Raw genomic sequence first — 20,237 nt, forward strand, 5'->3', positions numbered from 1 at the left:
TGCGTACATATATTTTTATTAGGTTGGCACAAAAGTAATTGCGGTTTAAAAGGTCAAAAATAGTTGCAAAACCCGCAACTACTTTTGCACCAACCTAATAATTAGTATGACCAGCTCATCAGTTTGGGGTAAGTCACATATCATTTCATATAATTAATTTTTCTAATTAATTGTTCACTGTAGGCCTTGATTAGGAAATCCAGTATCTTATCTGGAGGCTCCCTCACTGAACTCACCAAAAACCATGGGAGCTAATTCAGCCCAGAGAAGTTATTAGACTTAATTGCAGGTAAGAGACAGAACTGAGGCTTCCAGCCATTTGTTGACTGGACTTTTGGTTACTAAAAATCTTTGGCTGCTAGCTAGTGCTGCCATTGCAAGCTGGCTGTCCTCAATCCCAAACATCCCTGTTCCCCTGCCATGATGTCCCTCCTGAACAGGTTATAGATTGGCTGAAGCATGGACTCCCAAGGTTTCTATATGCTTGGACATTGCTCCCCAAAAATATGGGTGGTTCTGGGTGACTGGATTGGGATGGCCTTCATGGCTTAGCCGTGTACTATGCTGGAACCAGCTCTCTTTGTGGCCATGAGACTCCATTGTTCAACTACCGTAGTTCATCAGCCCCGACCCCCTATTCCTCCTGAAGTGTTTCTCTTTAGGACCCTGTGCTAATAAAACAGGACTATTTCAGTTTATCAGAGAGTTTCTAAGACTGTTGAACCTCAAAAAGAAAGAAGTTGAGATTTCAATCTTTTTCCTCCCAGGAGGCTTTCCTGGGCAAACTTTCCCAGTACTGGTTTGGGCTAAGTAGGGCTATTTGGAGAAACAGTCTTGTCAGAATGTTCTACTACACACTTTCCTGGGTGCAATGGGTACCTGACTCTCCTTCCATTTGTATCAGTAGGAGGAGCTTCTCAAATGACTCTTTTCTAAGCAAAGACGATCTGTTCTCGTTGACTTACCTTGTCACCCAGAGGTGTTTACCTTGTCAGATAAATGATTGGCAGTTTCTCTAAGAAGTTTCTCTCCAGGCACCCTACTATACATTAAATAGAATTATATATGAAACAAAGTAGTTCAAAGGAGGAAGTGATTAACTTGGCAGGGACGATGAAGGGGGAAGTGGTCAGAAAAGACAGTTTGGAGTAAGAAGCTATCAATATCTCCTTTTTTTATTTTTTTCGGATAACTAAAGTGTCCTTTATTCTATATCATCCTATTAGAGTTTTATTATTTCTACACCAGAACTGTGAAATGCTTAAGATACAGTTTAGTAAATAAAAAATTTTAGAAAAAGGATCTCAGTTCAGAGAATACATTTAATAAATGAAAGCAAAATCCAAAAGATCTGGGGAGAGCCAAAAGAGCAACACAAGCCTTAATCGAAAATGTTTGGAAATACCCAAGGAGCTCCTTTTTTTGGGCCATATTCTCTCAGTTTCCAATGACCATCTTTTATAAGCACATCAACCAAGAAAGGCCAGCAAAAAGTTTAATGTTTAAAAAGATAAGCGAATGTAAACTTATTTTGTATCGCACAAAATACTAATTTCAACAGATTTATTAAAAGAGAAAATATTTGAGAAAGATCATTAAAATGGTAACTTTACCCAAATTAACATTAGACATAAGAGTTTATGCAGTTTATTGCTAGTATTTTAAATCTGCATGAACAAGTTCAAATATTTGTTTCTTAAACCGAACATAGTTTCTTAAACTTTATAGAAAACCCACTACAATCTCAAATGCTCACCGTAAGTATACATGAAATACCTTTATGATAGAAAGAGTTGCTCATATGTTACTATGGTCCAAAATAGGCCACTTTCAAAAAGTCTAATAATTATGGATTATCATAGTAGCTATATAAATGTATTACAGTAAACAGAAGAATTATATACATGAACCATAGTCGAAGCTCAGGTAGTCATGAATACGAAGTGGTCACTGGACATCTATTTCCAAAGCTTCAACAACGTGCACAGAAGGACGTTCTTTAGGATCTTTGTCAGTGTATACAGACCAGAGTTCAATTACTTGCTGATACATTTCATCCAGTTTTTCCATATTAACAGGTGGCCTAGTTCCCAAAGCTGCATAGTATGCTTATGTTTCATCATCATCATCTGAAAGAGTAATGTGTGTAACACTCAAGTCATTTCCCACAGAGTAAGGCCAAAGACAAACATGTCTGCCTTGTCAGTAATACCACCATTCTCCTCCAAAGCTTCCTTGGGTTTCCAAGGCTCAGGCCAATATAACAGGCCTCAGGGTCCGTCACAGTCATATTTTCATCCAATGGTAGAGAGATTCCCACATTACAGATCTTAATGATTTCAAAATCACCTCTAGTTACAACATTGGAAGACTTTACATCTCCATGAAGCAGTTTCTTTTCTTGGTGTACTTTAACCCTCTTGCTATATTCAAAGCAACTTTTAAAATGATGGCTATTGGAAAAAGACCTCGGCTGTCTTTATTTTGTTCTCCCATTCAGACATTTAGGGACTTACCACCCCTGTATTCCATAGCAAGACATATAGAGTTCCATCACTGGCTTCAGTGAAAGCACAATAACCTACAATGTTTGGAAGATGGAGGTTTTTCAAAATCTTAGTGTCATCCGTGAGTACCTTGTGACACATACTTCGATAATGACCATTACATTCAGAACTCATCTTTTCACAATCCAAGGAGAATGAGATGAGCTTCTTGGAGATCATTTCATAAGGTAGACATTTACCCCTGAGCCAAAGCCAAGCTTCTACACAAACGGAGAGGCAGGAATATGTACAACATGGAGTTGAATACAATGCAGATTTTTTTTTTTCAGACAATTTGGTGAGTATCTTGAAATTATTGATTTCTTCCATTGTAATAATCACTCTAAATCTTGAGCCACGTGGCACAGTGGAGTCACACTCCAAGTAGGAAAAGCCTGGACTGATGAGAGGTCTAGGCCAAGGCCATCTTGAAATCTGGTCCCAAGCGACCCCTAACTAGACCCTGTGGCTGCCTCCGTGCCCTGCGGGCTAACACCCGCACTTGGCTACAATTGTTGAGACTTGACTATATCAATGCCTCATTTTAAAGGATGAACTAAGTTTGGAGTGAGGATGTTAGGGCAGAAGGTATTGGTATGTCAGGTAGAAGGAACAGCATATTCACGGGAAGACAACAGAGCGGAATAACAGTGTGCGCTTGTCTCCTGGGCAGAGGTAGAATACATCCACTGGAGGGGAGGAGTGCCAAGATATTCAAAGAAGTAGGCAGAGCTTACATCAGGTAAATATTGTCATCCTCTCGGGCACTCAACCAGGAAACCGCAGAGTCAATTTAAAATTTTCCTTCCCATTAAATAACAATCTCCTCCATCCTCATCCAACTTGAATCCCGAGTCCTTTCCTTCCTGTTTGCTCTGTGCTGCCCTGACTCAGATGTTGACAACCTTTTACTTAGATTATTTCCAGAGTGCTCAGATTGGTCTCTGCGCGATGTTTCCTCCTTCCTCCATCCTACACACCGCCACTAACAATTGCATGTTTTTGGAATCACCCATGCTTCTTGAACAAGGGTACCTTTTAGAATATCTTGCCCAATGAATCATACTTATCTTTCCTCTGAACTATAATTTACTTCCTAAATATATCTTTCCTCTGGAATATATTTCCTAAATAGATTACAGTTTGGACTAATTTTGCATGCTGTTCCTTCATTTACAAACTCCAAGATAATTCAGTCACTTCCTCCCAAGGTTCCTAACATTTTTATATCCCTATGCAATTTATTAGTGAATTAGTAATTTTCCATCTTGTCTTCCTGAGTGACCTTTCTGGTCATCTAGGATTCAGCTACAAAATCATCTTTTGTGTCATGCCTTAATTGAAAACCCTAGATAAAACTAAGCATTTTTTTCCCAGTTAAAAATTGTATTTTAATTCATGAACTTGCGACTTGGACACTGACCAGACACCATTTTATGAACCTCTTATCACACAACTACTGTAGCATATTAACTGAGCATCATTCGCCACACCAGAAGTTAGAATGCCCCTAGACACAATGCCATGTGGATTGCAGAAACAGTAATGGCAGAAAACAGTTTAAACTCCCTATATCTCCTAGAAGAAATAGCAAGTGAGTAGCCATTCTGTAGATGATTTTTTTTATTATTATTAGTTTCAGGTGTACAAAACAATGTACTAGTTAGACATTTCTCATTTATACCCCTCACAAAGTGATAAACTCCCCACCCCCAATCTACTACCCCTCTGACATCACATAGAGCCGTAAAACTAAGCATTTTTTTGTTTTGTGCTGTCATTATGCCTTGCTCATACCTCCAATATGGCATTTACCGCATTCATAATTTTTTTCCTCATGTGTTTTCACTCCACTAGTCTCTGGAGAATAGGCACTATGATCATTTCATCCTTGTAGCCTCTGTTCCAGGCATACCTAATTACCCAATTGTTAAATGAAGTCATGAAATGTCTACATGGCAAATGGAGAACTTAGAAGTTGCACTTTAGCAAAATTTAGAGTTAACCCCGCCCCCTCCCCCCTCCCCCCTAACACTACAGTATCTGGTCCCTGTGATTCTCCTCACCCGTATTAGGCAACTACTAATTTATATTAGGGAAAAAACAAACAAACAAAAAAAAAACACCACCACCTATGAAACCACCATTTTGTGGGCTACTTTAACACACAGGCTACTTAAATAAGTGTATATATTATACAAGGTTTTATGTTCTGATTGACACACTTGCTTTTCTTCAGTCTCCTCAACTGAAGACAGGGACTCACTAAGTTACTTTACATACACCAGTCAGAATGCCAGGGGTGATGATTTCTGCACCATTAGGGCCAGATGGAAGAATGCCGTAGTCTGTAATGACTTCAGATTCTGGGAGTAAGGCCAGTTTTAACACAATGCAAGATTGTTATTTCTGAATGTCCCTTTCCAAAGAGCACTGTTTCTCTAACTTTTTGATCAGAGCCACATAAACACATTTTAAATCACTACTTGCAGCACACAGACACAAAATACTGGAATAAAAATTTCGAAACAACTCCTTCACACGATACATCCTGAGATTTTTCTATCGTGTTCTATTCTTCCCGAGTTCATTAAAAAAACAAAAAATGGTGGCCTCGATCTACCAAACTGATTTCACAATCCCCTAGAAGTTGTAACCCACGGTTTGGAAAACACTGGCTTGGAAAAAGCTTTTCGATTTGTAGTCATTCTCCCCACATCTCGCACACCTTTTCGGAGTTCCCCACTGCTGTTTTCATCTAAAAGACTACAGAGCCTCAGTTTTATGTAAATACTCCCTGACGGGGCCCTTCCCCTTCTCCCTGGCCTCCTTTAAGAGGGTGGTAACGGCCCTTCGCCGGGGGTGGAGTGGCAGGTCCCACTCAATCTCCCGTGCAGGCCAGGCCCGCTTTTCCAGTTCTTGTGAAAGCCTGGGTGTGTGTCTGCGGGGGTGGGAGTAGGGGGCGAGGCAGGGGCAGCCGCCAGGCCTCCGAGGAGCGTGGAGGTTCTGAGCGAGGTTCCACCGCGTCTCGGCGCTCGCGCTCCCGGGGAGCCCGCAGGGATGTGCGCATGCGCAGAGAGCGCCCGGGCCTGCGCCGGCCTCCGTTTTCGCCCTCGCGCGCTCCCGCCGAGTCAAAGTCCGAGGTGGGCTCCGGCGCGCGGACGGCGCGGCGACGCGCGCAGGGGGCGGTCCTGCGCGGACGGCACCGCCCTCCCTCTGCGCACTCCTCTCCTCCCAGTCTCCCCCGCGCTTCCTACATTGAGGCAGGCACGGCCGCGTCCCCTTTCCTGGCTCGCGCAGGCTGTGCCATGGCGGCCTTCAGCAAGTACTTGACGGCGCGAAACTCCTCGCTGGCGGGGGCCGGGTTCCTGCTGCTCTGCCTGCTCCATAGGCGGCGCCGCGCCCTCGGCCTGCAAGGGTAAGAAAGCCCGTGCCCGCGCTGCGTTCCCGGCCGAGCAGGCGCTTCCCGCGCCCTCTCCCTCCCTCCCTGGCGCCCGGCGGACGGGTCCCTTTGCCCCGCCGGGTCAAGCGAGGCTAGAGCTGGCTGCGGCTGCTGCCAAGCTCCAATGTCACGGTGTCCGGTGTGCCCGCGGCGCCGGCGTCCCCCGTGCTCCCTGCGCCCCCGCGGGCCTGACCAGCCCCTTTCTCTGCCTCTTGGACTGTGAATCTCTCTTTTGCGCCCACTAGCAAACCTGTGCGTCTGTTCCCGAGGCTGTCGCGCCCCCGTCTCCCCAAACCACCTCCTTTCCGTATCAACTTTCTGGGTGTGTTCTAGTTTTGCCATCTCATCTCCTGAAGACCTTGGATTTGCTTTGTGAACATGTTTGTGTGATTGAGAACGGGGATTGGACTCGCCAGGCTGGAGGCTTGTTGTCTAAGTCACTTGGATGAGATTTGGCACGATTCCCGCGTAGTTGCTGTTGAAAGTCGCGAGGGTGGTTCATATGAACTATCCTGAATCCACTTGGCAAAATTGCTGTCTAAAGTGGTGTCCCCTTGGAATTGGTTAGTAAACGCCCTGGCATTTCATCTGCAAAGGCGGAATCGGTTTTCTGACATTTGGAGAGCAAGATTCCTTGCCCTGGCACTGCAGGTGGAAGGTCAAATTGTGTTTTAGGTGAGGATCAAGATCCTTTTTGATTATACTCCACTGCTTCCCCTTGAGAGAATTTTAGTGTTTAGATTTAACTTGTGAGATTATAAGATTAAAGGAAGAGAGAGAGAGAGAGCGTTGAGTTACTGTTGCAGGGTTACATATCATAGACATAACATTTTGTTTTATTTGCTGGGAGACACTTGCCTTCAGCAAATAAATGAAGTTACTTCCCAATCATTCTTGCCAGTCATTGGATAGTTCATATTAACTTGGTGTACCGCTTTTATGTATTTTATTTCATTCATCTCTGAGCAGATACTGTTGGCTTCTGATTTTGATTTACCTAAAATATCTCATTAGTAGTGGACTTTGGACTAAAACACTGAGAAGTGGCCTTCCTTTCCTAATCTATCTTCTTTATCTTACTAAAGTCTGAAATGATGGTCTTTCCTTCCTACCTAAATCCGTCTAACAAAGTTGAAAATGACTTGTATCTTTGGCCGGAGAATACAGTATCTATTCACTTTTCTTGTATTCAGTTTGCCTTTACAATGATTAATTCTAGAAAATATAAGCATATTTTATTATTCGAATGTATGCTTTCTGAGCCCCCAATTTCAAATGGAAGTTATTTGTTGTCTGAGAATATGCCAACAGAAAATATTAAATGCTATAAAACAACTTTGAATTACATTTTTGCAGAGGAGTGTTTCAATGCATAGCACAGCTCGGTATGGGGAAGGGGATTGGAGGACAGCCCTTAAAGGTCTGGCTTACTTTTATGATAAAAAAACAGACTTGGATTTATTGGAGTATTACTTACACATAGAAAAGTACACGTAGGTGCAGAGCTTGAAGAATTTTCACAAATAGCATTCATCTGTGTAATCAGCTCTCAGATGTGCACCTAGATAAGAACATTATCAGCATCCGAGAAACTCTTCATGTCACAGCTAAGGTAGCTACTGATTTACAAAACCATAGATTATTGAGTAAGGAAAGTTTTAAACATAATCAAATGGGAAATAATAGCAGTAGTCACACAACAGTATAACAGAATCTGTCTTATAATAATTTAAGTGTCTGTTGTAAAATGCTTTAAAATCTCTTTTTGAGAAACTTGTGGGAGGACAATGCAAATTAAGAGACGATAAACATAAAGTTTAAATTACTGAGCTCAGTGATTGAGTTACTTTAAAACTGTTAAGAATGGTGGAAGTCTATCTTTGTAGATGCTATACTTCCATAATCTTATCAATATTTTAGTCGCGATCTTTGGCATCACAGTTTGAAGATTAGAAAATTCTAACTTTCTATTGGCTTTTCGGGTATCTTTGGTAGCAGGGCTAATTAATTTTGCTATCTGGTGCTTAATTAAGGAACCTGTTGGCTGCTCTGCCTTTTTTGGCCCATGCTATTAACAGTAGGTTTGTCTTACAAGACGTTCCTTATACTAAGATAGGTAATAGAGCTAGTAAAAACCACTTTAAAATTTGCAATGTCACATTATTGCAAACATTAGGAGAGTGAGTAATGTTCTGTATTACTTTTTAGTTTTGTTAATGCAATTTTTTTTCATCTAGTTCAATTATCTGTATGACTTTTTATTATGGAAATTTTCACACATATACAAAGCAGAATAATATAATGAACTCTCCCTATGTACTTTACCCAAGAAGTACCATTACCATCCTGCCACTCTTGTTTTATATATAGCTCCTTGATCCCCACCGCTTATTTTTACAGATTTTTAGGTAAAATTTGTATATATTGAATTGTATAAATCTTAGTTATATTTATTTTAAATAAATGGGTACAACAGGGTAGCTCATCCCCTATTATGAATTAGAACATTTTCATCTGCTCAGAAAGTTCCCTTGTATTCATTTCTTATCATCACTGTACTAACTTTTTTTCACCTTAGTTTTGCCTAATCATACGCCTTATTTTGTTTTTTATTTATGGGGAATAATGGAATCCTTTCACTCATGGATAAAGGAGACCATGTATTCAGATCAAAGGAAGTAGCTGTTTCAGAATGTTGTATTACTATGGTAGGCGCTGTGGGATGAAGAGGGGTGTGTGTGTGTGTGTGTAATACACAAACATTAACAAAATATACGACATTTTTTCTCAGGGAGCTTACATACTTGTTAGAAGAAATTTAAATGTAAATTAGTTAAAACTGCAAGGTGATGACGGAATGCAGTGTACAGACAGATATGTATTAGAAGTTCTGAGAGAGGAAAGAATAATGTGTTTGGGAAGAGTTAGGGAAAGCTTTGTGAAGGTTGTGCGCTAAGCCTGGAAAGGGGGTGCAGGAATGGATAACTGGAGATAAACTGAATGTTATAGCAGTCTTTATTGGATTTTTGTTGCATTTTATGACAGGAAGAAAAGCTTTGTGGTGCCCTTTCAATCCCATCTTCCGCTGCCACCAGAGCACTTTTTAAGGATCACAAATATGATCATGTTATTCCTGAATTAAAATCTTTCAGCTGTTCTGAAATACAAAATTCTTAGCATGAGCAAATGGTGTCCATAATACAATCCTTTACTACTTCTCCACCCACCCAGCCATATGGAATTAACAGCCTCTGAGTATGACAGGCTCTGCCCAGTCTGATGGTAATCGCTGCCACCCTCAGCCCTTCTCCTAGCCTTTGATGCTTATTTTCCTTCAAGTCTCAGTTCATCCAACATTTTCTTCTGTTTTTTTCTCTCTTTTCCTGATCGCCAAACTGATGTCCTCAGCTCTCATGATACTGTAAGCTTTCCTCTACTCTAGTAGTTAGTTACCTCTCTGTATTGTATTAGTTCATTTTCTTGGCTTTTGCCTGCATCAGACTCTAAGTTTCTTAAGGACATGGCCTGAGTCATCTTTAAACTCCTAGTTTGCACATGGCATGGGAGAGACAGCAGTGTTTATAGGGTGGACAAACGGTGTAGGATAGTTGAAGAACTTGTAAGGGTAATTGACAGGCAGTTGGAGATGTGGGACCAGTACAAACACGAGTAGAAACATTATCTTCATAGAAGCCCTAGTGGTGTACCTGAGGGTGTATAACATGAGCTGGATATTGGGAAATCAGTGGGCCAATTTTAGAAGGTAGGGAAAAGGACCAGTGTACACTGCCAAAGTATTTTATGATCGTAAAAAAACCCAGACCAGAAACCAAACAAAGCAGTTTCTTTCCCTCCCCATGAATGCTTGTCAAAGTTCAGATTTCTCATCCTGGATTTCAGGGCCTTCCTCCATCTGGTTTCACCTTACCTGGCTAATCTTTTATGCCACTGCCTGCCAGTAAGGACTCTCTGTTCCAAATAGGCCAGTTTCTGCACTGTTCTTTGAACAGGCCACACTCATTCCTGGCTTTGGAGCTTTATTCATGACATTAGCCATACCTGGGATATTTCTCTTCAACTTTTATCCTTGAAGGGTTAGGTCAGGTTCACCCCTGCCATGAAGTTATTTAACTACTCTCGATCATCTAAATGATGATCACCCTCTTTTTAACCTTCTGCAGCATGAATTTAGGTACCTTTCTTGTTTTATTTACTTATTGCTTAACTGGATGTAATCTAGCTGTCAGCCATCAGGGTGTAGCCAAGACCACCAGCTCATGGGGTTATCTTCCATCCTTTTCAAAGCCCCGATCTATAGGTGATGGGAACAGTTTTCTCCCCCAACTATTTTAGCGGAGTTTTAGGGAGCTTGTGTTTCCTTAGACACACCTTACTTCACTTCTTTGCTTCTGCTCTATTTTAGCTCCCTCTCATATCTTGTCTCTTGAGCCTGTCTTTTTAGTATCTGCCTTGATTCCTTTAAAGCATCAGTCACAAAGCAGATATTTGTAGTAGAGTTTTATTGAAAATTTGGGAGTAGTGGCAGGGATTATATATATAGCAACATAGTCAACAGCTTAAAATGGAGACTTTCTCTTATTTATAAGTTCTTTAGATATTCCCACTGTTGGAAATTTGTTGACTGTTTTTCCCTGAGCCTCAGCCCTGCAACCCTGCAGCTGGGTCTTTTCTGTACTCCTTGGGTGTTCTCATAGCTCTAGCTTTTACTCCATGCACTCTCCCCACTAAGGTCTCTACAACTTTCCTGCATACTTTCCTTCCTGAGATCTGCTTTCAAATCAAGCTCCAGAAGGGGCTGGCTTCACTTTTCTCAATATCACAGGCCCACTGAATGTTTTGCAAAGTACAGGCTTGAGTCAGGTGAGGGCTGGAGCTGCCTGAGACCCTTAGGATGAACCATGAGTAGGTCTCTTAGGGGCTGGCCCTGGCTGCATTTGGATCCTCAGAATAAAAGGAGATACTTAAGCAACCATAGGTGAAGAAAGGCTTAAAGGATTTGCTGGGGGGGGAGGGGAGCAGCTCTGTACTGAAATCCCCTGATGCAGGTCGGGTCCGGAGCAATGTTCTCAGAACTGTGTAGCTGTGGTGGTCGGCTGGGGGGGGTGGGGGACTGGGTATAGATTGTTTAATTAGCCACACTTCTCAGTTGTTGGCATGTCAGCATCATTGGCCAGGCATTTTGTTCCGAGGCTTTTGCACTTGCTGTTCCCCTGCCTGCAATGCTCTTTCCCCAGATAGCCACACTGCTTACTCCCTCCCCCTTTTCAGTCTTTTATCAGACATCTCACAGTGAGACCTTCCATTGCCACTCAGTTTAAAATAGCATCCTCTGCAGACATACTCTGCCCACTTTCCTGGCTTTGCTTTTCTCCTTAGCACTTCTCACTATCAATCATTTATTGTATGTCTCTGCTGCTAGAATTTAAGTTTCATGAAGGCAGGATTTTTTGTCTATTTTGTTCATTGCTATAGCCCCAGCGGCTAAAACTGTGGCTAGACTAGTAGGCTGTCAAAAAATGTTTGTTGAATGACTCTTCACTGTGAGATGTTCATTTCTTAGGGCTGTGGCTAGTTTTAAATAACAATTTTTTCTTGCTACAAATGAATGTCTCCTTAAGTATATTATGAGCTCTTTAGGAGCTGGCTCCTTTTATATTCATGGGGAAAGCAAGTCTCAGAAATTTATAAAAATGGTATTATTTTTTAACCTGCTTTTGACAGTTAACAGTAGAGTAGAAGCATTAAAGGTACTTTTAAAAAGTTAAAAATCGTCCACAATGTCATCACCATAACACATTGTTTTATTTTTATTACCTTTTATTCCTATTTATATGTATATATTTTTACATAATGTGCATGTTTTGCTATTTTCATTTAAAGCATAAACATTTTCCCTATATTTATGCATGAACTTCATAAGTATGCTTTTAGAGAAATACATAAATACTCCTTTGTATGACTATTATCATAATTTATTTTACCCTTAAATGTTGAGCATCTAGATAGCTTCTGTAGCTTTTATAGATGATACTACATATTTTTGCAAGTGAACATTTCTGTCTGTGAATTATTTTCTTGGAATAAATTGCCAGAGGTAGTATTAATGAATGAAAGGTTATGAACTTCCTTTGTTTGTGGAAAGTGTGTGAACATTCTGAGCTACACAAAATACACATAATTACTTTTCAAGATATGTACCATAGAATACTATGAATGAATGCTAACTTAATTCTCTAATCATCATTAAAGGGTGTTTTAACTTTTTGGGGTTTTTTTTTTTTACTACTTTAGAGGTTAAAATAGTGTTGCAAAATTATTTCAGTTTGAAAGAATGTGTATTTTTATATGCAGCAACTTGAACTTTAGTATGGAAGCAGCTTGGCAGAGTATAAAACGTGGTCTTCGGAGTTAGATATGGGTTGAAGTTTTTATTCAGCTATTTGCTAGATCTGTGACTTTGGTCAATTAGCCTCTTTGAGCCTCAGTTTTCTCATCTGTCGAACAATGATAATAGTATATACTTATCTCAGTAGTTGTGAGGATTTAACAAGAAAATATCTTAACTCAGTAGCTTGAACAAAGCTCAGTAAGTAAAAGGCAGCTTTAGATCTCTCTATACTTGCTAAAGGAAAACTAAAAGAACAGCAAAACATCTCATTGTTAGGTTCTCAAAAAACTATTGAGGCTTCCTAAAAATTTTCTCAAATGCGCCCATGAAAATCTCCTTAAAGAAGCCTTTTTGAATTGACAGACTCCTTTACTTTCAGAGTTGGGTGTATTTAAGTTACTTTTATGTGACTTGGTTTCAGACCTCTGTATTTTTTCAGATGCTGCTTCCTGAGTGTAATACTCTTTATTTCTCCACCTGTTAAAGAGGAGGTTGGAAACTGAATTCATTATTCTAAGTGTGGTCTGATTGACACAGAGTGGAACCTGCTTTGTAGATCCTAAGCTTTTTGTTAGAATAGGTGAAGTTACATTCATTTTTATTACAATCAATATTGTTCACTCATATTTAGCTTATATAGTTGTTTTTCCTTCCTTTCCCCTCAATTTGTTGTGCTTGGTTTTTTGTTTGTTTGTTTGTTTTTTTAACTGGGTGCAGGTATTTATACTTACCTTTGTTTGGGCATATTACTTCTCTCTGAATTATTTTTGATCCTGCACATTTAGTTAGATTCCTTCTGTCTATTTTCCCAATAAATTCCGTTACTGCACAGGACTAAGTATAAAACAGTGTGTTTATACCATTATAACCTTTCTATTAATTGACACCCTTCAGGTGTTGGATTGGTTCTCATCTTTAAATTAGCACCTTTTCACACCTTTCCTTTTGTTAATGATGTGGGGCTCTGACAATAGAGTGAGGCATCCATCCATCCTGGGCCAGTCAGAGGCCTCCTTTGGGTGTTTCTGCTGGAGCCAGTAGGGAAGGGTCTTTTTTTGTTTTTTTTTCTGGTCATGGCGCTGTGAAGGTGAGACCCTAGAGCTGTCTGTGGCATTGGTCCCTTTACATGGAAAAGGTGGAGAATCCCTGGTTGGTCCATCATCAAATGCTTTGTAACATAACAAAGTAAGTTTACAGAATTTTCATGGTTCCTTCAGAGAAGAGAATGAGTTCAGTCTGACATGCCTTGTGGTGACTTCATGCTTGGTCCTAGGATTGACCACTTTCTCCTAAGTACCTAGGCCATACTATCAGTTTAAATAAATAAGTTGTAGTTTTTTTCTAGTGTTAACATCAAACTCATTCATGACCTGATGAGTAAAATATAAGCTGTTGCAATAAAATATAAGCTGGAATTATGAAGAAAAAAGGTAGGCTCTTTGTCATTTTCTTTAGGATTATATATGCAAATTAAGTTTTATGCAAACTGGGTACTGTATTTCTCTATTGTTATTTCTTTTAGAATAATGTTTATGGAACATTAGAATTGTTTAAAAATGGCATTTCTAGAAAACATTTGACATCAAGCTTTAAGCAAACTTTAAGAGGATGGCTTTCCTCATAAAATTCTTTATTTTAGGCATCTCTGTTCAGAATATAGGCTTCCATAGCATAAGGGTAAAATAATGGTTGTGCTCTTCAGTGGGAGCTATTATACATATGAAGATGGTTTGAAGCCGTGTTAGGTAAAACTGTAGTGAGTATTGTAAAGGTTTTTTTATTAAAACATACATTTATTATCCTCTTGTTTGATTAGCAGTCTTGAATGAATGCAATTAACTTAATAAATTATAAAATTGAATATAAAGCTCATCATAGCATAATCAACTAATTTGATATTTGTGAATAGATGTAGCAGTCTCACCACTATAATGGTACCATAATACTAAACATAAACATAGATTATGTGATTTACTCTATGCTTAAGAAGCTACCTGTTGCCATTAAAAATAAATACACTATGTGGAACGAGGCAACTTCTCTAGGTAAATAATAATTTAGTCATTTAATCAGCATGTGGTGTCTATATGTCACTATTTAAAACATTTATACACTTTTCACAAACCTATAAAATAAGCAACATGAGACGTGGTGTCTCCTCAGAAGGAAAAAGTATCGTCCTATACGGTTATCATACTTTAGTGAGTAAGACTAGATCTAAAAATTTGTTTTAAAATTAAATACTTTCATGCTTCATCGTTTTAAAACTTATTTTTGCATTATCAAAATAGCTACACACTGAACAATCTGAGTACTAGAAAAAGGGATAAAACATCTACATCATGATTATTGTCATATTTCATTGATCCTAAGATGTACTTTTTCATATTTAAATATCCTTTTTACACTTTAACTACTCTGAAATTAGGATGCAATTTATAGCTGATGCATCTTAGTTTTGATTAATATGGCATTAGCATATTGTTGCATTTCCATTTTATTATGCATGTCTTTAACTTGCTTGTAAAAATGCTGCGTATCAACTTGCATCAAAATCAATCTTCTGACTTCAAATTCAGTATTATTATCACTCTTCAGTACAGCTTGGAGGTTAACTTAAGTTACTGGAAAGGAAGAAATTGAGGTAGAATCAGATCTTTTCCTCTTTCTAGAACAAGGACTGGAGGAAGTAGGTTGGCCTGGGAATCAATGACGCACTCAAAGAAAGGAAACCAAAGGTGATGCTCTAACTCAGAAAATGTTGAGTTCCTGTGGTATGTCAGAAGCTGGGTTTTCGAATGTTCAGTGTAGAAATGAGTAAGAGATCCTATTTTCAAGAATTGGGGGGTATGATACAAGTTTGTACCGTAATTCAACATTTAGTGCTAGGTGCTGAGGACATAATGAATAAGATAGATCTCTTTCCAACGTGGATCTTACAGTGGAAGAAGACAGACCCTACCTCATGCTAGTTTTGTATTGGGCACTTGGGAAGATTGAAAATTAAATTAGACAGGAACTCATAGACTATTTAAGAAACTCATAGACTATTGAAAGAGAATCCTGTGTCAACATTTCATACTGAACTTCTGGTTTAAAAAATGTGGTAATATTTTATTTACAATATTGTTCTCCATTGACCTTTGAACACAATTTTGTTACATCAGGAAATTAGGTTTAAGGTGTTTCCAACTACAGTAGTCATTTGATTTTTCCTCCCAATAATGCCCAAGATGTGTTGCTCAGTAAAGGAGTGGGTTGGGGGAAGCAAGTGCAGGACAGAATATATGGTATGATTCCATTTTTTAAATATAAATATCAGCTAATTTCCAATTTAAAAATTGATGGGTGAATACATTTCTGTGTGTATTTTATCACTGGTTCAACAAAATAGCTACTTCCTCTCCCTCTGTTGGAGAAAATAATCACTGTTGGAAGAAACTTAATATTTATCCAGTACATTCTATTGAATGTTTGTTGTATGTCAGTAGACTCATCATTGAGATACCAAATTGAATGAACATTGTTTCTAACTCAAGTCTTGTGGAAATACAAGTACATAGAAAATTCATACAACTCAGTATGACTGGACCTATGGTAGGAAGAAAAATCTGTGGGAGGGAACACTGAATTGGGAATGTTTAATTTTTCAGGTTGTTAACCTGGTGACGTTTCATATTTGCACCTGACCTTGAGAGATATATATACTAGGGTTACAAAAAATGTATACAAGTGGACACTTTGGTCAACGTTGCTCAAGCACTAGTTGGCGGTAATTAGAAGTGTCTGGACGCTGATGGTAACCATTTTGAGCACCTCTTGTAACTGCAGAAGTCAAACGTGCCTTGTATTCATTCATCTGTTGTTATTGGGATATATTGAGTATTACAATTTTAATAGGTTTGTCCTTTCTTAAAATATGTATACATTTTTTGGCACCCTCTGTAGTGTTTTGCTAAGGGGTAAAAGGCATAGGTAGGGAAAACAGCATGAGCGAAGGCATGGAGTTGACGGAGTTATGATTTGAGGAGGCACTGCAAGGACAGGAAGCTGGACAGAATGCTGTTAACTATTAGGCATTGCTCTAAATAGTTTACATTTATTCCTCCCAACAGTGTTTTTGAGATAATTGTTTTTTATTATCTTCGTTTTAACAGTGAGTAATTAGAGAGCTAAAAATGGTATCTGATTCTAAGAGTGCTTACGTTTGAATTAGCCATGTGGAAGGAGAAAGACAGAATAAAGCATTTTTATCAGATGCTTCAGACAGACTTAGATTCAAAAGAATACTCAAGAATTATTGAGGCGTTTAAAAAAAGTCTTCCATTAAATTCAAAGTGAAGTTAATTGTTCAAATTATATTGTAGTATATTAATATTAAAATATAGTTGTGGTGCAATACTCTTAAGATTTTTTTTAAACCCTTTTATTTGTGTATTATACCACAAATACAGAAACCTGCATAAAACACATATAACTTAATGACTGTTTTTTGAACAAAATACCATTGTAACTATCACCCAAATTAAAAAATAAATCTTCACCCCCTCCCCCAGAAGCCTCACACATGCTCCTTCCCAATCACAGCCCCTTTTCTCTCCCCTACTAGAAACTGCTATCCTGACTATAGTAATTGCATCTTTGTAGTTCTTTATAATTTTTTCACCCAAATGTGCATTCCTAAGCACTGTAACTTAGTTGTCTGTGTTTTTGTTATTTGTTTGTTTAAATCTCAATCTACATGTTCCAATGCCACCTCTCCTTCCCCCCTTTTTTGACACTTTATTTATTGAAGCAAGCAGGTATTTTCACTATACGGATTCCACAATCTGGATTATGCTATTTGTATAATTTTTCTTCATTCTTTGTATTTCCTGTAAATTAATAGTTGGATCTAAAAATGTTTTTTATAAACATTTATTAAAAAATTTTATTTTATTTTTATTGGGGAACAGTGTGTTTCTCCAGGGCCCATCAGCTCCAAGTCGTTGTCCTTCAAGTTAGTTGTGGAGGGCGCAGCTCAGTCCAAGTCCAGTCGCTGTTTTCAATCTTAGTTGCAGGGGGCGCAGCCCAGCATCTCCTGGGGGAATTGAACCAGCAACCTTGTTGAGAGCTCACGCTCTAACCTACTGAGCCATCCGGCCGCCCCTGAAAATCTTGATCGAGTTCATATTTTGTTTTTGGTTTTTGGACAAAAGTACTTCCTAGTGAGACAGGAGGACAAGTTTCTACCCTTGACTTAGAGCCTGATGCATTTCACACGAGTATCCGCCTACTGTGGATTGGCCTCAAGGAACGTTGGGAGGTAAACCACAAAGATCCTCATACCAGCAGCAGGGACTTTCTCTATCACTGCACGTGTGCAGTAAGGCCCAGGGTGTCTCTAAGGTGATCTTTCCCTAATTTAATACCAAAAATCATGCCCAGGGTTGGAGATTTACCAAGCTAATGAGACGTGATGCATGAGGAAGAATGTAGTCGCACTTCACAGGCGCCAAGAAACCTCCTTTACATGCCTAGACATAGCTTTTACCCCTCCTAGTTCCCTTTAAAACCCTGCCCCAACTTCTCTGGAGGAGCCACCCAAACCTTTCCCTTCTCAGTATTAAGCTTGTGCACAAGCTTAATAAACCTTTGCCTCTGGCCTGAACTTTCTTTTGGTCTTTCTTGATTTCCATTCTGGGAGATCGCAAAGAAAAAACCCAAGGCACTGCTGGTAACACTAGGAGTTGACGTGGTCTTACCTCCTTCGAGAGGTATATAGTATATAGTGTCTGGTTTTTCTCTTTTTGTGATTTTAGCAGCCACTGATGTTTGAGGCCTAGATCAATGAATTTATTATCGTTTGCAGAATGGTAATATTTGAATTCTGTTATTCATTTATAAGGTGGAATGCTTCCATTAAAAGAAACTTTCCTTCATCTACTATTTGGTTACCCAGTGGTACAGTTCAATTAGGAAAGGCAGGGTAGACATTTGCTTCCTTACCAGTTTTTTTAATAATACATTTCCCTGGTGTTGTCCGACTGTAACCAGTGAATTCTTCTTAAGTGTCATTCTGAGCCTATTGATTTAAGTACAAGTAAATATTTAATGCTCACTATTTTATAGATGCTTTGGAGGAACCATATTTTATGAATGCTGTGAATCTTATAAACAAATTATGAAATGTGCCTCAGTTATCAACTCTTGCATTGGTATTACTTCTATATAAATTTTAGAATCAGCATGTTGGGATTTTGATGAGGACTGCTTCTAATCTATAGTTCAATTTCTCATACTGGTTATATTGGCCTCTATATTTTGATCAATCTTGCTGTAAGTTTGTAAAATGTGTTAAATTTTTCAAAAATCCAACTTTTAGTTTTGCTTTACCTTTGTTGAATGTCTGTTTTAATTCATTATTTGTTTTTATCTGTATTCTTTGTACTTACTTCAGTTAAATTTATTTTCCTAATGTTCTGTGATAGATTAGAAATTTTCAGGCTTTCTAATTTTCTGGTGTATGCGTTATAAAGTTCTCTCTGAGCACTGCTTTAGTTGCACCCCACAGATTTTTTTTTTTGATATGTGAACCTTATCATTTTGCAGACATATCATTTGATATGTATATCATTCATTTCAAAATATTTTTGATATCTTTGACCCATGACTTTTTACCAGCATATCTCTTTGTTTATGTCAGTTGCCTATCTCTAGTTGCATAATAAATCACCCCAAGACTTAGTGGCTTAAAACAGCTATTTTCCCCTTCAGTTTTGTGGGTGGCTGGGCAGTTCCTCTGCTGGTTTTGACTGGGATTGTTTGCGATGCTGCATTTCTCTAGAGGGTTAGCTGCACTGGAGGTTCCTGTCTGGCAGTTGGTGCTGGCTGGTGGCTAGGGTCCCTTTGTTCTCTTCTAAGTGACTTTTTATCATCCAGTAGGTTAGACCAGTTCCGCATATGGTAGTCTCAGGTCAGCATTCCAAACGGAGAAGGTGACAATGTTTTTGTGTTTTCACCATATTCTGTTGATGAGAACAAGTTGCAACCTAGCCCAGATTCAAGTATTGGAAAATCGATTACTCCTCTTTAGGAGGAACACAAAGAATTTGTCTCTGTTTTTAATCTACCACAATATCCAAACATTTGGAAATTTTTCTTGTATTTTTCTTTTTGTTGTGGTTATGGAGTCTTGTTTCCTGTGCGTTTGGTTATTTTTTATTATGATGTGCACACTTTATTTAAAACTACTTGGAATGGGGGCATCTGGATGGCTCAGTTGGTTAGAGCGCGAGCTCTCAACAACAAGGTTGCTGGTTCAATTCCCGCATGGGATGGTGGGCTGTGCCCCCCTCAACTAGATTGAAAACAGCGACTCGACTTGGAGCTGAGCTGCGCTCTCCACAACTAGATCGAAGGACAATGACTGGACTTGGAGCTAGTGAGTCCTGGAAAAACCACTGTTCCCCAATATTCTCCAATAAAAAAATTAAAAAACAAAACAAAACTACTTGGAATAATTTTGAAGCTTATAATAAACATACTTCCCTTTTAAGAGGAAAGTTTGTCTCTTAAAGTGCCTGGAAACAATCAGCCAGGAAACAACTTAAACCAAGTTCCTTAAGAGCACATTATAAAATTTTTAGTGTAGCATCTTAATAAACAGATACAAGACTCACAGTTCAGATTTTGTATTTTTCCCCCCAAAGGAGTTACATCATTGTATGTTTACATCATTGTCATGTTAATGTATTTCAGATCGTCATCTGTATTCTTGAACTTTTTCAAAATTGTCTTCTGGACAGTTCCATATAATTATCTTACGGACTTGAAATGTAGCACTTTTATAATGAGTCCA

General features: G+C 38.9%; 1 protein-coding gene and 1 pseudogene across 2 annotated transcripts in view; one reads left to right on the forward strand and one right to left on the reverse strand.

The window, feature by feature from the left end:
• Positions 1 to 1,838: 1,838 nt before the first annotated feature.
• On the reverse strand, positions 1,839 to 3,027 carry LOC109458591 (lymphokine-activated killer T-cell-originated protein kinase pseudogene; annotated as a pseudogene).
• A 2,605-nt stretch (positions 3,028 to 5,632) lies between these two features.
• The window catches only part of ABCD3 (ATP binding cassette subfamily D member 3), a 65,469-nt gene continuing 50,864 nt past the window's right edge, over positions 5,633 to 20,237 (forward strand). Inside the window, exon 1 of one of the 2 annotated variants that reach the window (XM_019752533.3) lies at positions 5,633 to 5,964. In XM_019752533.3, the coding sequence (XP_019608092.2) occupies positions 5,855 to 5,964 (110 nt within the window). In that variant the 5' untranslated portion in view covers positions 5,633 to 5,854. The remainder of the gene's footprint in view (positions 5,965 to 20,237) is intronic. The other variant, XM_074335165.2, reaches the window with a different exon arrangement.

The sequence above is a fragment of the Rhinolophus sinicus genome, chromosome 14 (genome assembly GCF_057876585.1).
Source record: "Rhinolophus sinicus isolate RSI-liver-muscle chromosome 14, RSI-T2T, whole genome shotgun sequence".
Taxonomy (NCBI): domain Eukaryota; kingdom Metazoa; phylum Chordata; class Mammalia; order Chiroptera; family Rhinolophidae; genus Rhinolophus; species Rhinolophus sinicus.